The following is a 17,751-nucleotide window of genomic DNA, read 5'->3' as shown; positions in this document are numbered from 1 at the left end:
CTTCTCCAGCACCATGCCTGCCTGTGTGTCACCAACTTCCCACCATGACAATAATGGACTGAACCTCTGAAGCGGTAAGCCAGCCCCAAGTAAGTGTTTTCCTTACAAGAGTTTCTGTGGTCATGATCTCTCTTCACAGGAATAGAAACCCTAACTAAAACAACCATACATCCAAGAATATTAAGGTGGAGAAAATTTGTCTTGAAGGATAAATACATACACATACAGTTGGGTATGTAGGAAAGAAAGATAGAATGAATCTGAAAAAGATTCATTGAAGTGGGGTGAAAATGATCAAAACATGTATAAAATTCCCAAATAATAATAATAATAATAATAATAATAATAATAATAATAATAATAATAATAAAATCTTAGTACTGGTGTTAGTGACTGCAGAGATGGCTCAGCGGTAAAGTGCAGCGGATGCTCTTCCATGGGACTCACGTGGAAGCTCATAACTGTCTAACTCCAGCACCACTAGATCCAGCACCTTTTCTGGCCTCTGCAGGCATGAGGCACGCATGCAGTGTACAAACATACATGCAGACAAAATACTCATGTGTGTAAAATAAATTAATTTTAAAAAATACTAATAATTAGGGGGCGAGCAAGATGGCTCCACAGGCAAAGGCTCTTGTGGCCAATCCTGATGACTTAAGTTCAATCCTCAGGAAACACACGGTAGAAGGAGAAAATCAACTCCCACATACACTCTGACCTCCATACAGATGATGTGGCATCCCTCCCCACATAAATTTTTTTTGTCTTGTTTTTAATATTGGCAGAAGTAGTGAAGTGAGATAGAGCAAAACCTGGGTGTAGTGGTTTGAATGTGAAGTGTCTTCCATAGTCTGAGGCATTTGAACATTTGGTCCGGGGGTGCGGGGATGTGTGTGTGTAGGGGGGTATGGGCTGTGTGTGTGTGTGTGTGTGTGTGTGTGTGTGTGTGTGTGTGGCGTTGTTTGGGGAGGTGCAGGAAGTGTGGCCTTGCTGGGGACAGGCTTGCTTTACCCACTTACAGTTTACTTCCTGCTCTATGCCTGTGGTTGAGACTTGAGCTCTCGGCTGCCTGCTCCTGCCACCCTCGGCTGCTTCCTGAAAAAGGACTCTTACCCTCTGGAACCATAAGCCAAACTAAACTCTTCCTCTGGAGCTTGCCTTGCTTGCCGTCCTTGATCACAGCTATGGAAACATGACTAACGTAACAGGCACTCTTTCCTTGTCTTCCTGCTGCTGCACCTGCTGGGCCCTGGTCTGGAAAGGCCCAAAGCTACATGGAGCTGTCCTGCTGGGGTATTTTGTGCTTCCTGGGGCTATGGCCAGGAGCAGGTATGCTGATCGAAGACATGCAGCACAACCACGCTATGAGCAGGTCCTAGGCCTGTATGTAGTTCTGTCGCTAGACTTGGCTCCTTCTCACTCACTGGACCAGCAATTTCCTACCTTCTCTCCTCTGTCAGTTGTCACCTCCAAAAGGGCTTGCCTGTCCCTTGGAAGGCCATCCAGGGGGTCACGTGGTTCACCCTTGCTCAGCGAATTCGGGAGGTCCTGGCTCTCTGACAAGGCCAATATCTGATGGCTCTCATCAAAGACCAACTGCAGCAAAGCCTACAGCAGGAAACACACATTGAGAAGAGGGGACACATCAGCCCAAACCATCATCCACACACGGAACCACCACCACCTCAACTCGTGAACTTAAGCTAAAAAATTATTTTACTGTTAGGTTGCTTAAACAGAAAACACTAAAAACCTCTCACAAAGAAATAAAACATAGATCAGTTATTCCAATTTGCATGCATGCACACGTGCGTGCGTGCGTGCGTGCGTGTGTGTGTGTGTGTGTTGTGTGTGTGTGTGTGTCCGTCCCATACATATGTGTACAGAGACCAGAGGTTGATGTCAAGTGTGTTCTCAATCACTCCTCCCCTTACTATTCAGAACAGAACCTCTCCCGGAACCTGGAGCTCAGCAGGAATGTCAGCTACACTGGCTGGCCTGAGAACCCCAGGGACCTCCTGTCATTGACTACCCACTGCTGAGATGACAGGAACAAGGTACCCTGTCCTGGTTTATGTGAGTGTGAGGGTCACCTTCAGACCCTCCTGCCACTGTGGAATTTCTGAATAATGCCTCCAGTCCCTTGGTTTCCATTCTGAAAGAAATTGTTTTATTTTAACATAATTTCAGAATTCTTAATAACATTAAAATGGTGGCATTTACTGGTGGGATTAGAGAGCTGTCTCAGCAGTTAAGAGTGCTGGCTGATCTACTGGAAGACACAGGTTCAATTCCCAGGACCCACAGGGTACCTCACAACCCTCTGCAACTTTAACTCCAGGGGGTCTGACACCCTCTTTTGGCCACCATGGACAAGAGGCACACAGTGGCATACAAACAACATGCAGGCAGCTTACAGTCGTCTAGAATAGGGCATGATGCCCTCTTCTGGCATGCAAAACACCATCACAAAAACAACTGAATCAGATAGGTGTGATGGCTCAATGTACAATCTCAGCATTAGACAGGTTAAGTTAGAGGCCAGACTGGACTATGCAGAGACCATGTTACAAAAGTTACAAAAACAAAACAAAACAAAACAAAAAACATTGTTTTGGGATACTATTATTTGACTACGACACCATATTGGCATGATACCATTTACTGACCTAGCCATGTTGACCCAAATGGCAAACCTGTTCAATGGTAGCAAGCAGCATCTCTCTCTAAAGAAAACAGTACTCTTCCCCAGAGTACAGACACAAGGACAAGCCAGTTCTGAGACCCTCAAAGTAAGACGCTCCAAGGCCCCTACCTCAGGGGACACCACCACCTGTGGGACTGGCATAGGCCCACAGAAGATGGCCTTTAGGCGGGACTTCTGGTACTGCGGTGCCTCAGGCTGAGTGTGCCCACCAGTGGGCTAAGGCTGACCTGGATAGGTATAGGTATAGGCTAGCCAAGGAAGGGCAGGTTTTCCATCGCGCTGTGGGCTGACAATGCTCTGGGACAGCAGCTCTTGGAGCTTACCTTCATGTGCTTTGCGTGGATTTCCTTCTCCTTCATTGCTCCTGGTGACTGGACGAACCTTCTAGAGAAAGGAAGAGTAGCAGCAGCCGCAAGATCGGTGGTGGGAGTCTCGGCTCCTCCTGAGCCCAAAGTCAGCATCAGAGCACTGCTTGGGCCATGGTCTAGGAGCACACAGGGTCAGGAGCTGAAGCCACAACATCCATTTCCAACTACAGTTACAGCACTCACACCACATAAAACACCTATGCGCACCAGGCAAAGGCGCTAAACAACTTTCATAAAACACAACAGGAGGAAGAGGAGGAAGAAAACCTTATTTTGCACATTTGATGTGCTGTCTGTGACTTAAACTTGAACCTCAGGGTTATCTCGGCTCCTTACACACACACACACACACACACACACACACACACACACACACACACACAAAGAAGAGAAAAAGACGACTGACTCACTTTTCCCACTCCCATCACTTCTTGCTGATTCATGAGGGGATGTTAACAATTCTTGAGAATCAAAAGATGTTACGATAAAGTCTTCGACATCCTTCTCCTATTCAGACAGGCAGATTTTTAGATGGTCACAAAACAGTAAATAACAACAGATGGAAACTTCCTAAAGTCAGAACATATCAGCTTCCCACAGAGAACCCAGCTCAAAACATTCAGAACACGCGAACATGATGGACATGCTGGAACACGTGCTGCCAGCAACTCAATCGGCACTGGGAATGTTTTTAAGGGACGAAGAATTGGCACAGTGAGTGAAGGTCACACTTGCAGCCTGAGTGTGAACTGTGGGGCCCACATGGTAAAGAGAGAAAACATTTCCCACAAGATGTTCCCTGACCTCTATGTGCCACACGCAAACACACACACATAAACACAATAAATAAAATGTAATTTAAAAAAACTTTAAAAAATAATCTTTATAAGTAGCCACTAGCAAATACCCCAGATTCTTAAAATTTGAGCATAAATGATAGCATATGGGTATCTTAGATAACATGTATCCCCCCGCCAAAGTATTTTCATCTAAAAAATCTCAAAATGGAAAAAATGTAATCAAACTAAAAAGTAATAAATTGAAGTGTTCTTAAAATGAATCAGTATCACATGTATAGCCATGCATTAAGCACATGGAATATTACTATAAATAAATCTAGGGCTGTGGCTATGGAGCAGTGTGTGTGAGATCCCATCTCCAGCATTCACATGAAAACCCAGGTAGGGTGGAATAGATCTATAATCTCAGCATTTGGAAGTAGAGACAGGAAGATTCCTGCGGCTTGCTGGCCAGCCAGTCTAGCCCAAACAGAAAGTTCTGGTTCGGTGAGAGACACCGTATCAAAATAAGGTAGAAAGCAAATGTGGTGAGGAAACCATGACATTGACCTCTGGGCCCCACATTCACGCATACACACAAAACAACCTAAAACATTTCAGATAATGAGTCCTTTTGTAAATTACACCAGAATGTGTATTACTGTGCTACTCAGATTCAACATGAGTTAAGACACACCCCGTAAATTTCTGAGCATGACAACCCTCATGTTGCAGATATGACTAAAATGATCTAAATGTCCCTACAAACAGTCAGATGTAGGACTGGTTTCTTCTGGAAAACCAGGCTCCTCAGCAACTATGAGGCACCTACAGTCAGATGAGCCAATAATAGACTTGCTGTGATGCATGGCTACGAAAACACTGACCACCCACAAATGCTGCAACAGGAGTGTGGGGAGACACCTACCGTAGCTGGCCTCTCCACATGGTGGTTCTCAGCCGAAGGAGCCAGCACCCACAGTGGGGCCTGTCCTGTTGCTGACTTGCCCGGGTAACAAAGCAGCCCTGACGCATCGGCCAGCAGCAGTGGGTCTGTCCAGTCTTGGGAGGAGGTGTCCACACTGTGCAGGCTCACTGGACCAGTGCGGGGGGTCAGAGGGAGGCTGTGCTGGGGCTCGAGGCTTGAGTCCTTCCGGAGGACCTCAGGGGAGCTCCAGGAAGACAGGTCCAGGGCCCTCACTGGGTCCTTCTGGGGCTCAGCCTCCTCAGTGTCGAGGGAGTCACTGTGCACACTGATTTGTGAGGAAAGAGGTCCACCTTGTGGTGTTAACGGTTCTTGAGTGGGAAAACCTGGCATTTCAATTTGGACCAACAAATCCTGATTTTTAATAGCATCAATGACATCCCACGTGGTTCTAGCAGTATTACATACATCAATAGGAGGTGATACATGGCTTCCTTCATCATTATGACAATTATTACTTGAACCATTTTCTGACAGGTTTGGCTGATGTAACTTAGGATTTTCTATGCCGCTGTCCCTGGAGGCCATGGAATGCACCAAGTGGTTCAGTTTCTCCTGCAGCTGTTTCATCTGGACTATGAGGTTGGCACTGCCCAGCTGACCATCTTCCAGTTGCTTTTCCTTAGCCTAGGAGTGAAGAGAATATGCAAAGTGAAGTGACTGAGTTACAATACCATTATTTCTCTGGTGTTTCTGAACTATTTTCAGACAATGAGCACCTATGGGTAGGATCCATGACGAACCCTCCAGACACTTAAGATGTCAAGTTTATTTAATGTCATGAAAAACAGAATTAAAATTTAAGTTTTGTTTTTGCTTAAAAGACAAGCATCATAACCAAGGACTGTGATGATTTACTAAGGACTCCAGGTTTCATCCTTTTTTTCTTTTTCTTTTGTTTTGATTGGAGGAAAAGGGACTAGAACGTGGAGTTTCCTTGTCAGCACGCTCCTGGCATTGTCTGTGGTACCACAGAGCCGAGCCACCTTACAGTCACACAGAAGAGGCACCGTAAGAGCACAGGGAGAGTCTGCTGTAGCAAGCTGGTGAGAGTTTCTGCACAGAGTGTGTTCCCTGAGTGTTCCAAGGACTCTTGAGGCGGATACAAACATCTCTCAGAATCACAGCCCAGGCCCAGGCCCTGCTCTGAGCCTGGGTCCAGCCAAATGTGTAACTCTAAACCTTTCATGCTCTAAGACACAATGTGCACGTAACACAGGCAGGAGTGGTCAAGGGTTCTGGGCTCCACCTTCCAGCAATGTGCACAACACTCCCATCAGAGGCGCCATCACAGTCTTCAAGGTTTCCAGTGCCACATACGAGACCAACCAGCTTCAGGAGTCACTTGAGTCCTACCAGTGGCTAAGGAGTCATGGCCTGTTTTGTAAGCATCCGTGAGTAGGCCTCGGGTACCACTCACCAGGAAGACCTTGTTCTAAGAGAGGGATTGATGGTGACATACACTACATGTCTAGGACAGGGAGCAGCCCCTCTACCTGAAGGCAGATCCGAGGCAAGGGCTGCTGGATACACGGGGCCTGGAAAGCACTGCCACCTGCTTCCTCATTAAACCCTGAAACAATCCCAGGTTCCCCCAAGGGACCCTTCTTTCCCAGAGTAGAAACTGACCTTTCATAGAGTAAAAAAGATTGGGAGGGGGCAGCAGGGGGCGGAAGAAGGCTCGAAATCAAATGTCAAGACTTTCAAAGTTGGAGAGACACTGGCAGGGACACTGGAAATGGATCATGGTAAAAATCTCAAGGATGAAGGTGGGGCAATCTGATCTTCACAGGAACAAAACATACCTGCCCAGACTGCAGGAAACATGTGTCTTTAAATAAAGCTTGTAAGAGACTTCAGAAGGAACAAGGAGTATTAGCACTAATAGGACGTATGGACTCAGAGGAGGTTCCACACTGGACAGAACCTCTGCGGTGACGCACCCCCATGTGCTGAGCCTAGCCCGACACAGGACAGGCAGGCCCAGCGCACCTTGCCCCAAGCCAGCATTCACCAATACCTCCAATAGGCCCACGCACCTGCGTCCCTTCAAGCGCCTCGCTGTCATCCTCCACGCTCAAGTGCATTGCGTTTTTCACTAAAAGCATCTCTGCCTCCAGCCGCCTCTGGCAGATGGCGAGCACTGACATCACACTTTCGGCCTTGGGGAGACTGGCATCCTTTAGTGTCACAAGGACTTTGGCAGACTGTATATTATCCTTGACCAGAGGAAACACAGAGAGATTCCTAAGCTAGGGCTGGGTTAGTCAGGGACTGTTCCTCAGACCCCGAGCACCAGTGTTGCAGAGCAACAGCAGAAGCATCAAAGGGAAAATGCTTCTGCCGCTGCTCACGACCCACAGCTGGGCAAGAGGCACACCGGGCTGAGGACTCAGCTAGGAGGACATCTGTGGTAGGAGCCACAGAGTAGAGCAGGTCGGGGGGGATCAAATAGAAGCAGTCAGGCAGTTAATCCAGAAAGTTCTACTCAAAGTCAAACTGGAACATTTCTCTCTCTCTCTCTCTCTCTCTCTCTCTCTCTCTCTCTCTCTCTCTCTTTCTTTAAAGACAGGGCTTCTCTGTGTAGACCAGGCGATCCTGGAACTTACTCTGTAGACAGGTTGGCCTCGAATGGGGAGATCTGCCTCCCAAGTGCTGGGACTAAAGGCATGCACCACCATTTAAAAGGTAGCTCAGGAGGCTAGAGAGATGGCTCATCAGTTGAGAGCACTGGCTGATCTTCCAGAGGTCCTGAGTTCAATTCCCCAGCAACCACATGGTGGCTCATAACCCATAACCATCTCTAGTGGGATCTGTTGCCCTCTTCTGGCATACAGGCATGCATGCATATAGAACACTCATGTATAAAATAAGTAAATCTTTAAAAAAAAAAAAAAAAAAAAAAAGGAAGAAAGAAAGAAAGAAAGAAAGAAAGAAAGAAAGAAAGAAAGAAAGAAAGAAAGAAAAGAACAAAGAGGATGTCAGTGGTATGGGCAGAGCAATAGCCAAGGTCCTTGGACTGGCCTTGGTTCCTTCTACCAGTGTCCTGAGCACCCTGTGTGTTCAACTGTTCATTTAAACAAATAATAAATAGGGCTAGAGAGAGGCTCAGAGGTTAAGAGCACTGGCTGCTCTTCCAGAGGTCCTGAGTTCAATTCCCAGCACCCACATGGTGGCTCACAACCATCTGTAATGAGATCTGGTGCCCTCTTCTGGCTTGCAGGCATATATGCAGACAGAACACTGTATATATAATAAATAAATCTCTAAAGATAGATAGATAGATAGATAGATAGATAGACAGACAGACAGACAGACAGACAGACAGACAAAAGGTAGCTTAGGTAGGGCATTCTGTTCCAAAATAAAATGAGCTTAAAATGGTGTTCATGGGGTAGGAGTATTAAAAATAAACCATTTGATTGGAGCACAAAAAAACCCTATGAAATTAATACCAAGAGACCTCTGTATCACTATACACAGCACCCAAAACTTTAAAAGAGCTGCTTTAAAAAGCTTAAGTGACTTAAAATGCTAATAATTTTAAAGTTTCACAAATGATGGCCCCAGTATGACTCACTAGGGGAACCGATGGGCCCAAACTCCAGGCTCTCCTCTGCCCTGTCAGGAGCCACTAATGGCAGCAGCAGCCCAGTGTCCAGAATAGAAAGAAGTCATTAAAAAGACTGAAGCACTGGAGGACGAGGACAGTAACCTAGCATCCCCGCCTGGCCCCAGGGCACCCCCTACCTCCAGCTCAGAAACAGAAGGCTACCTACTGTAGCCCCCAATGACCGAGGCCTACCTGTGGAGCTGAGCTGTGGGGTGCCAAGGCCAGTCCCATGCTGACATCGTCCTGTTCCCACTGACCACCGTGTTCAGCCTGTGCGTCCGCACAAGGGTATGAGCAGCCAACAGATGCCACCTGAGCCTGCTGCTGGTCCGACTCCACCTGGCACCTCAGGAAACGCCGGTGCAGCACTTGCAGCTGGTGGCTGAGGCCAGCACACTGCCTTCGCAGCTGCTGTAGCTCAGGAAGCTCATCTGGGGTGGCAAAGGTCTGCTGCTCCAGAGCATGACAGAACTGTGTCAAAGCCAAAAGGATGCTCTCCAGCTCAAGGGAATGGCTTGCTTTCCACTTGTTGATGGTGTCGATTTCTAAATCTCTCTGCACAATGATTGCTTCCTTTGCCTTCAGGGTGGCTTCAAACTCTTGGATCCGAGAGGCCATGCCTTCAAGCTCAGCCTCTCTGAGGGCCACACAACGTTCCAGTTCAGCCAAGCGTCTAGCAGCAGCCTCCTCTGCATCTTGCAGACGCTGTTGCAGCGCCTCCAGGGCTTGGCTGTGTCCATGGGCCTGGTCTGCCAGCAGCTGCCCAAAGACCTCCTTGGCTGCCTGTGCAGCTTCCAGCTCGTTTCGTAGTGCCTGTCCACGCTGGCCTTCTGCATGGAGGCAGGACAGCTCATTGTGGAGATTGCTAGCCTGGTGATCACTGAGTTCATGCACCTTGGGCCCCATGAGGCTCAGCTCACTCTGCAGCTTCTCAATGACTTCATGGAGCTGCTCAATTTCTTCCGCTTTATCCTTCTGCAATTGTTCTTGGTTCTCCTGCAAATTTTCGATGATGGTTTTCAGCTCTTCAATCTCAGAGTTTCTACTGTGCACACCCTAAAGAGGAAGCACGTGTCATGAGATAGTAACAAATGAAGTAGCTTCCCAGTGTGCAGAAGTAGAGAAGCAGAGACAGGAGTAACCCAGCACCAGCCTCAGGTAGCTTTGTAAGTCGGAACACACTACACCACTCTGCAGGTACAGAGAAAGGATGCCCACAAACCTCAGCATAGCTCAACAGGTTCCCTACCCTAAAGCTCTGGGTTTGAACTCAGAAACTCTAACTCTGGCTTCTCTTCAGCTAAGGGTGGTTATTGCCTTTTACTCTTCTGTGCCTACTTGTGACACTGACACACCTCCTACTACACTCCTGAGACACCTTACCCTGTTAACCGTGAACTCACTTGTGGGAGTTTCCTGAAACTGCATTTGGACTCTAGGTGTCATGCTAACAACTGAGGTGAGAACACAGGCCAGAGGATTTGCAATGATGAGCTGAAGGAAGCACACCCCTCCCTCCCCGGCCCGAGTGAGCACTGCGTACAGGGCAGCCGGCTCTAACACTGCTGACTGTATGGCATGAAAGAGAGCACTCACACTGTGCTCTTTAACTTATCCCCAATAACTTTAAAAGAACTTAGATATAAAATAGCTTCTTAAACCCTCAAAAACAGTAAATGGCTCAACTCCATTCTCTGAAGATACCATAACATGCAATGACCAAAACCACAAAAATTCTAACCAATTTGTGTTCTAACAATTTTCAAACAATGTCTCATATTTTGCTTCCAAAATGTCAAGGGTCCAATAACAATATATGGTCTCACTAGCTCTACTTCATAGTTCAAACACAAGTACAAACCAGGCCTATAAAACAAATGAAAACAAAGAAAAGCTAGTGGGAGTCGGAGTGCACACCTCTCATTCTAGGACTTGGGAGGCAGAGGACAGCATGGTTGACATAGTGAGGTCTAAAAAAAACCCGAAAAAAAACCAAACAAACCCAAAACCAAACAAACAAAAAACAATGCCCCCCCCACCATTCCTTCCCCAACCCACTCCCCCACCAAAAAAAGCCTACTGATTTTGGTTTTGGTTTCGATGGTGTCAGTCATATACCGCATACACAGTGCACATGAATGTCATGCTATACAGTTAGTAAGCAAATCCTGCAAAAGACAAGACCCTCTGTGGTGGTCTGAATGAGAATGGCCCCCACAGACTCACGTTTCAATGTCTGGTCCCAATTAGTAGAACTGTTTGGGAAGGATCAGGAGGTGTGACCTTGTTGGAGGAAGTATGTCACTGGGGGCAGGCTTGGAGGTTTCAAGTCATGCCATTCCCAGCTGGCTCTCTCTGCCCGCTGCTTGTGCATCAAAGTGAAAACTCTCAGCTACTGCTCTAGCACCATGCCTGCCTGCCTACCGCCATGCTCCTGCCATAATGGTCATGGACCCTAACCCGCTGATACTGTGAGCCCCAAATAAATGCTTTCTTCTAAAAGTTGCTTTAGTCATTTAATCACAACAATAGAAAAGTAACTAAGACACCCTCTCATGCACATAAAGCTCTATCCTGTTTGCCTTTTCTGTGTGCTGCACATAGGCATAGACCAACGAAAGATTTTTAAGGATGATTCTGAGCATGTCCCAAAAAAAAAAAAAAAAAAAAAAAGCAAAACCATATGCATGTCTTAAATTATCCACATCATGAAAAATATACAGTGTATTTGTAATTGGAACACTAGGCAAAGAGAAAATAGGGCAGACCAAAAAAAAAAAAAAAAAAAAAAAAAAAAAAAAAAAAAAAACCTCAAGGAAGAATGGCTCTAAATTTCTCAATAGGAAATTAATTTTACTTGTTCTATAACTAGGAAGGAGATGGAAAGAAAGGCAGCTTCACTGAAAAATTCTACTTCACAGCTGGGCATGATGGTGCACATCTTTAATCCGAGGCAGAGGTGAGTAAAGCTCTGTGAGTTCAAGGCCAGCCTGGTCTACATAGTGGGCTCCAGGATAGCCAGGACTACACAGAAAGATCTTGTCTCAAAAACAAAAACAACAAAACAAAACATAAAACAAAAATTCCACTTCACATTTAAGGATTAATACCACCAATCATGGACTATCTTTTCCAGAAAACAGAAAAGGAGGAAAAAATTCAATCAAAGAGGTCAAAAGAAGGCTAATATCCCTGGTGGAGACAGATGAATAACTTCAGTAAACGTCTGCACAGAGAGGCATGTACCATAAGCAGATAAGCTTGGGATGTGAGCCTGATTCCATGCTTGAAAATGTCACCATGCAGTCCACTATATTAACAGGCTAAGGGAGAAAAATGACATGACTGTATCAACTCAAAGAAATATTGAAAAGATAACATTTCTGAAACTCTCTTACACACAAGAACCTGGTGACAATCACATTTGGAACTGACTGACCTACTACTAAAACCATGTTGGAACTATGGAAATGTATGTGCAAGCTGGGAGTCTCTTCCATGTCTGAGCAGTACACTCTTAGTGCAGAAGAACTCATGAGTATCAACTCCTATGCAGAAAGCCCAAAAGTAAGGAAAATTACAATGTTCTCTTTTTATACATTAAAAGAGACTGAAACAAGAGTTATTAACACAGATTTACAGATATGTAACACAGATTAACAGATATGTAGTAATAAATAAAGGATCAGCTAATAGAGTTACTAATCAAAGATTATAGAGTTGCTTATGCCAAGAAGTTTGACAACTTCAACAAAATATATATCTTCTTTAAAAATACAACATACCCAAACTATCACGAGATAAAGCAGAAATCCAACCTGTATTTCAACTAAAGATATTGAATTATCAAAAATCTCCCCCAAATTAGCTAAGTATGGTATATATCTTTAATCCCAACATTTATTAGGCAAAGGCAAGCAGATTTCTGAGTTCAAGGCCAGCCAGGGCTTTAAAAAAAAATCTAAACTGCACAAATTAAATGACCTTCAATGGCCTTTATTATTAAGACAAAGAAGAAATCATATCACGTTAAACACTTTCAGAAGAAAACGGGGAAGATTGATTATTTTATTCACGTGTATGTGTACACGCCACATGTGAATGAGTACTCGCATGAAGGTGCTATTAGATCCACTTGATCTGATCAAGTTACAGGCAATTGTGAATCAATTGATACGTGTTTCACATCTTTGTGAGGCCTGGGCACAAACCCATTTACTTACCAGTGTCTTTACAGTATGATTCACATTGGTACAAATACTAGCCACCCATACAATGAAGGTGTACAAACACCGTCTACCAGTGATTCTGTAATATTCACTCACAGTCATATAAACACTACCCATCACTGTCCCTACACAGCCCATTTACAGCGAGCAGCACAAACCCCACCAGTGCCTCTCTGTCACAGTTCACTGTGATACCTGTGCCCTGGAATTAAAGACAAATAGCATGATCAAAGCTCCCACTGCTAAGTCATGCTTCCTCTCCATGTGGTTTCTGCCAGAGAGCAGCTCTTCTGCTTCTACAGCAAAGTTGGTTTTTCTCCAATGTAAATGAGAAAGACAACATGATTTTTGTTTTTTTCACTCATCAGTGGAAAGGGTGTGCCTATGAGGCCCAAGTGATGCTATCTCTTTCCTAGTAATTACCCCAGGGATGGCCGAGCCTTCCCCTAAATGCAGAACTCAAGACTTGAGCACACCTTATGAAAACATAAGGGGAGCTGGGGTAGGGCCACTGGCTTCTCCACTTAGAATCCTAAGAAAGCCGTTCCAACCAGCACCCAGAGCAGAGCTCTTTAGCTCTCTGCTACACGGGTTCCCTCTTCTACTTTGGAGGGAAGGCTTGGAGGTACTGTGTGGTGGCCTCAGCACTTACACAACCAACCTACATTTATGTCTCCAGGTAGATCTCTCATAGTTTACCTTTAAGCCCACCTTGTCCTATTCAGTCCTTGGAGGCTGTGTTCAGCAACACCGTTCTGTTCTGTATATCTAGTTTTAAGTTCAGATGGAGCATTTCTTCAGTCTTACTAAGTCATCTGTGGGGTTTTGTTGTTGTTTTTCAACACAGGGTTTCTCTGGGTAGCCCTGGCTGGCCTAGAACTCACTCTATAGACCAGGGTGGTCTTGAACTCAAAAGAGCTGCCTGCCTCCTGGGTGCTGGGATTAAAGGCATGCCATCACACCAGCTACTGAGTCATCTTTAATCTTTTCTAGCTGTTCTTTCAAGTCCAAACCCCTTTCATCTAAGTAAAGAAGTGTTGGAAATTATCTAATAGTGTAACTGATTCAATAATTATTAAAGTAGTTTTGGAAGATCTCAAAGAGAAGGTATTATTATCCTCTAATGACATAAAATTCATGAGGTTACAAAGCACATACTTAGTCACAATGCTGCTACCTGCTTTTGGATGGCCAACCTTTATGCAGGAGTGCTCAGGGCCATGAGGGGACATGGGGATGCAGTTGGGCAGTCCCATACAGCTCATGCTACTTACCTCATTCTCATGCTGCAGGAGTGTCCTCTCTGTTACCTCTGCTGGGGTTTCAGGATCCCTAGAAGAGCCGCCCTGAGGAAGTATAGGACACCCAGCCTCATCCATCCTACACTGTGATACAGGTGGTAGCAGTAAGTCACTTGCGTGCTCTTGCTTTAGTACCTCTTTATCCTATTGGGGGGCGAAGAGAATGGATATTTATTTTAGGAAACAATTAAGGAACCAGGGACTTAAAGAATCAATTGTCATAAAGATCTAAGCCATACTGCGGAATCCTGCATAAGTGGGTCCGTCTGCACATCCCTGCACTCAGTGATCTCCAGACCACGTTTGCTGGACAGAACCTCCCCGAGCTCAAGCTAGATCCACCAGGTGAGGAAAGCCAGAGGAGTGCCTCTGACTCTACTGTGAGAGGTTCCTAGTAATCACTGAACAGAGTGCTAAGTGTCCGCCAGGCTAGTACCAATCTTAAAAATGCTAGGAAAGTGACGAAAATAGGACATGCTGGACAACATATCCAAATGCTGACCACTAATGCATGCAAGTTTCCAAGGGGGTAAGAGATGGCTCAGCGGGAATCAATTCCCACCATCCATATGACAGCTCACAACTGTCTAATTCCAGTTCCAGGGGATCCAAGCATTGACTCCCTTCTGGTCCTCGAGAACACTACATGCATGTGGTGTGCAGACGTACGTGTAGGCAAAACACCCATACACATAAAACACTGCAGTAATTTTTTTTTAAAAGAAGAGTTTGAGAGAAATTTACTGTGGTATAAATGCTCACAAAATATTAGGGAATAAAGAATCTGGCATACAATGTCAAGTAAGTAGTCCAATATGGGAAGAACAATGGGAATTTTCTATCCCTTAAGAGCTAATAAGCGCAGTGAATGTCAAGTCAAAGACTAGGTTGCAACAGCCCTGAAGTGAGCTGCAGGAAGTGAGGGAGCAGGGCAGGAATCCTGCAGGCACAGGTTAAACAGAGGAACCAAGAAAACAAGGAGAGGTGACAGGCAGGTGCCAGTGTCCCGGGGAGTTCAAGCTCCCCAGACAAACTGCTAAGAACTCCACTGCCACCCTTCAATTAGGATTCGTGTCTCATTCAAGCTACTGACTGCTGAATAATATTTCTCATTGAGTCTTACTTTTCAAGCAACTTTTTAATTTCTGATGACAGGAAAAAAAAATGAAAACTACTAAAGTCCTGAACTAGAGGCTTAAAAAAAAAGACACATCTGATTCTAGGCAATGACACAGCTCTATCTTGACAAAGCTTGCCTAGGGCCCTGAAGCCACCAGGGGCATTTGTCTAGGCCTACTAGAGGGTCCCCAAAATACAAGTCCCATCTTGAATCTCATGCCACATGCCCAAGAGACCCTACACTTCTATTCCCCACGACCTGACCCCACAGCTGCAAGACCCACCCACAGTCCTCCACGCCCAGCTCAGTGGTGCCCCGACTAGGACGCACAGAACTTTACTTTTAATTCTTCCATGTTTTTTTTCTGTTTTTCCAGTTCTTCCTGGAGCTGGGCCATTTGTCTTTGTATGTTGACATTTGTCTCCTCAAGACGTTTAATTTCTTGTTCTTGGATTAGCAATTGTTGATCTGCAAAATCTTTCTTTATGACCAATTCATTAAATCCATCTAATTTTTCTCTCAATTTTTCTTGTAATAATTCCACCTAAACACAAAAGCAAATGTAGGAGGAATGTAACAGACAGTTAAAAAGATTTTTTTTTTTTCCCAAATAAAACAGTCTATAACAAATCAACTAAGGAGTGCTCGGTTGTTTCAAATCTCAGGGTACTGTGCAACCTGCAGGCAGATCCACACAGTTGTTTAAGGAGGACAAAAAAAGACACCCCCCACTGAACAGACTATAACCCCAAAGACATCAGTAAAACAGAACTTATTTTGACTGAAAAGAACGGAATACTTCAGGGGCTGTAGAAATGGCTCAGCAGTTAAGACCATTGGCAGCTCTTCCAGAGGTCCTGAGTTCAATTCCCAACAACCACATGGTGGCTCACAGCCATTTATAATGGGATCTGATGCCCTCTTCTGGAATGCAGGTGTATATGCAGATAGAGTACCATATACATAAAATAATTAAATCTTTAAAAACAAACAAACAAAAAACCTGTACTTAAAAAAAAATGGAATACTGCTGTAGCAGTTAAAATAAAAAAGGTGCAACAACTTGAAAGGAACTAGGAGAAGAGTGAAGAACCAGTCTTAAGAGGTGACATACAATTTCAGTTACATAATGCTAGACCAGGAGCCTGAACCTTCTAGCTCCATCCCATAGCCTGCATCAGGCTCCCTCCACCTCCTCCCTACAGCTAGCTCTCTCTGGAGGTCAGAAAGTAGTCAGTGCTATAACCTGGCATCTCTCCAGTTATAAAACCTGGTTCTTCTATGCTTTTTGTCCTACGCACCACATCGAACTGCATCATGTGATGTAAAATTTGTGCCACCCCTACAAAGCTGTACAGAACCAACTGTTTCCTTTGTTCAAGAGGCTCTAGAGACTCTTCAGCGAGGCTGCTCAGCCTAAAAGGCTCTTCTGCCCACCTCATCCCTCTCAGGAAGGCTCCCCACCTGCTTATTCTTGATCTCTTTTTTTTTTTTTTAAGTTTTTTTTAAAGATTTATTTATTTATTACATATACAGTGTTCTGTTTGCATGTGTCCCTGCAGGCCAGAAAAGGGCACCAGATCTCATTACAGATAGTTGTGAGCCACCATGTGGGTGCTGGGAATTGAACTCAGGACCTCTGGAAGAACAGCCAGTGTTCTTAACCTCTGAGCCATCTCTCCAGCCCCCTTTTTTAAGTTTTTCAGATTTTTTTTTAATGTATATATGCATGTTTTGCCCACATGTATGTAAGTACACCACAGGTGTGCCAGTGTCAGAAGAGGGTGTTGGCCCTCTGGAACTGGAGTTACAGATGGTTATGAGCCACCATGTACAAGTGCTCTTAACCACTGAGGCATCTTTCCAACTCCTAATTTCACTCTCCAAAAAAAGCGGGGAGAGAGCTCATCAGTTAAGAGCACTGACTGCTCTTCTAGAGGACCCAGACTCAATTCCCAGCACCCACATGAGAGCTCACAACTGTTCACAACTCCAGTTCCTGGAAATCCAACACCCTCACACAGACACACATGCAGGCAAAACACCAATGCATATAAGGATAAAAATCAATTTTAAAAAAAGAAAAAGTTAAAAGAAAAATAGAAAGAAAGAAAGGCCAGGCAGTGATGGCTCATGCTTTTAATCTCAGGGCTCAGGAGGCAGAGGCAGAGGGATCTCTGTGAGTTTGAAACAAGCCTGGTCTACATAGTAAGTTCTAGGACAGCCAGGGCTATGTTTCACAAAAAAAAAAAAAAAAAAAAAAGAAAAAGAAAAAGGAATTTTAAATTTAATTATTTTATAGATGTTGTGCCTGCCTATGTATGTCTGTGTACCACATGCACACAGTGCCCAGAGGCCAGAAGAGGGCATCAGATCCCTGGAGCTGGAAGGAACAGTTAGTTGTGAGCCATCATATGGATGCTGGGAATAGAACCTGTGTTCTCTGGAGAAGCAGCCAGTGCTCCACTACTGAATCATTTTTCCAGCCCTTTATTCTCACTCCTACTGAAGGTCCTCTCCATGCTTTAAAGGAAAGCTTCTCCTCCCGTCTGAGGTCCCATCATGCTTAGTCTCCATATATTATCTCCATGTATTTCTGTCTAAGGCTCTCTACCCCACTTGGAGACCCAATCATGGCCTTGAAGC

The 17,751-nt window shown here is 45.0% G+C and overlaps 1 protein-coding gene and 1 long non-coding RNA gene across 6 annotated transcripts in view; one reads left to right on the top strand and one right to left on the bottom strand.

The window, feature by feature from the left end:
• Positions 1–17,751, bottom strand: part of Pcnt (pericentrin) — a 109,418-nt gene that overhangs the window by 33,974 nt on the left and 57,693 nt on the right. For all 4 annotated transcript variants that reach the window (XM_059243821.1, XM_059243819.1, XM_059243820.1 and 1 more), the window contains 8 exons: positions 15,446–15,649; positions 13,959–14,129; positions 8,648–9,511; positions 6,882–7,061; positions 4,786–5,469; positions 3,489–3,585; positions 3,034–3,194; positions 1,447–1,611 (listed from right to left, as the gene is read on the bottom strand). In XM_059243821.1, coding sequence (XP_059099804.1) covers positions 1,447–1,611; positions 3,034–3,194; positions 3,489–3,585; positions 4,786–5,469; positions 6,882–7,061; positions 8,648–9,511; positions 13,959–14,129; positions 15,446–15,649 — 2,526 coding nt within the window. The remainder of the gene's footprint in view (positions 1–1,446; positions 1,612–3,033; positions 3,195–3,488; positions 3,586–4,785; positions 5,470–6,881; positions 7,062–8,647; positions 9,512–13,958; positions 14,130–15,445; positions 15,650–17,751) is intronic.
• LOC131893711 (uncharacterized) lies at positions 4,711–11,698 on the top strand. Of its 2 annotated transcripts, XR_009374740.1 has the most exons (4): positions 4,740–4,869; positions 5,320–5,424; positions 11,328–11,414; positions 11,592–11,698. It is a non-coding gene; the product is annotated as an uncharacterized LOC131893711 (long non-coding RNA). The 2 variants fall into 2 exon arrangements; XR_009374739.1 differs by lacking the exons at positions 11,328–11,414; positions 11,592–11,698 and having other exon boundaries at positions 4,711–4,869; positions 5,320–5,521.

Source organism: Peromyscus eremicus, chromosome 16_21, assembly GCF_949786415.1.
Source record: "Peromyscus eremicus chromosome 16_21, PerEre_H2_v1, whole genome shotgun sequence".
Lineage (NCBI taxonomy): Eukaryota > Metazoa > Chordata > Mammalia > Rodentia > Cricetidae > Peromyscus > Peromyscus eremicus.
The sequence above is the reverse complement of the archived record's forward strand: the minus strand, read 5'-3'. Positions and strand labels throughout refer to the sequence as shown.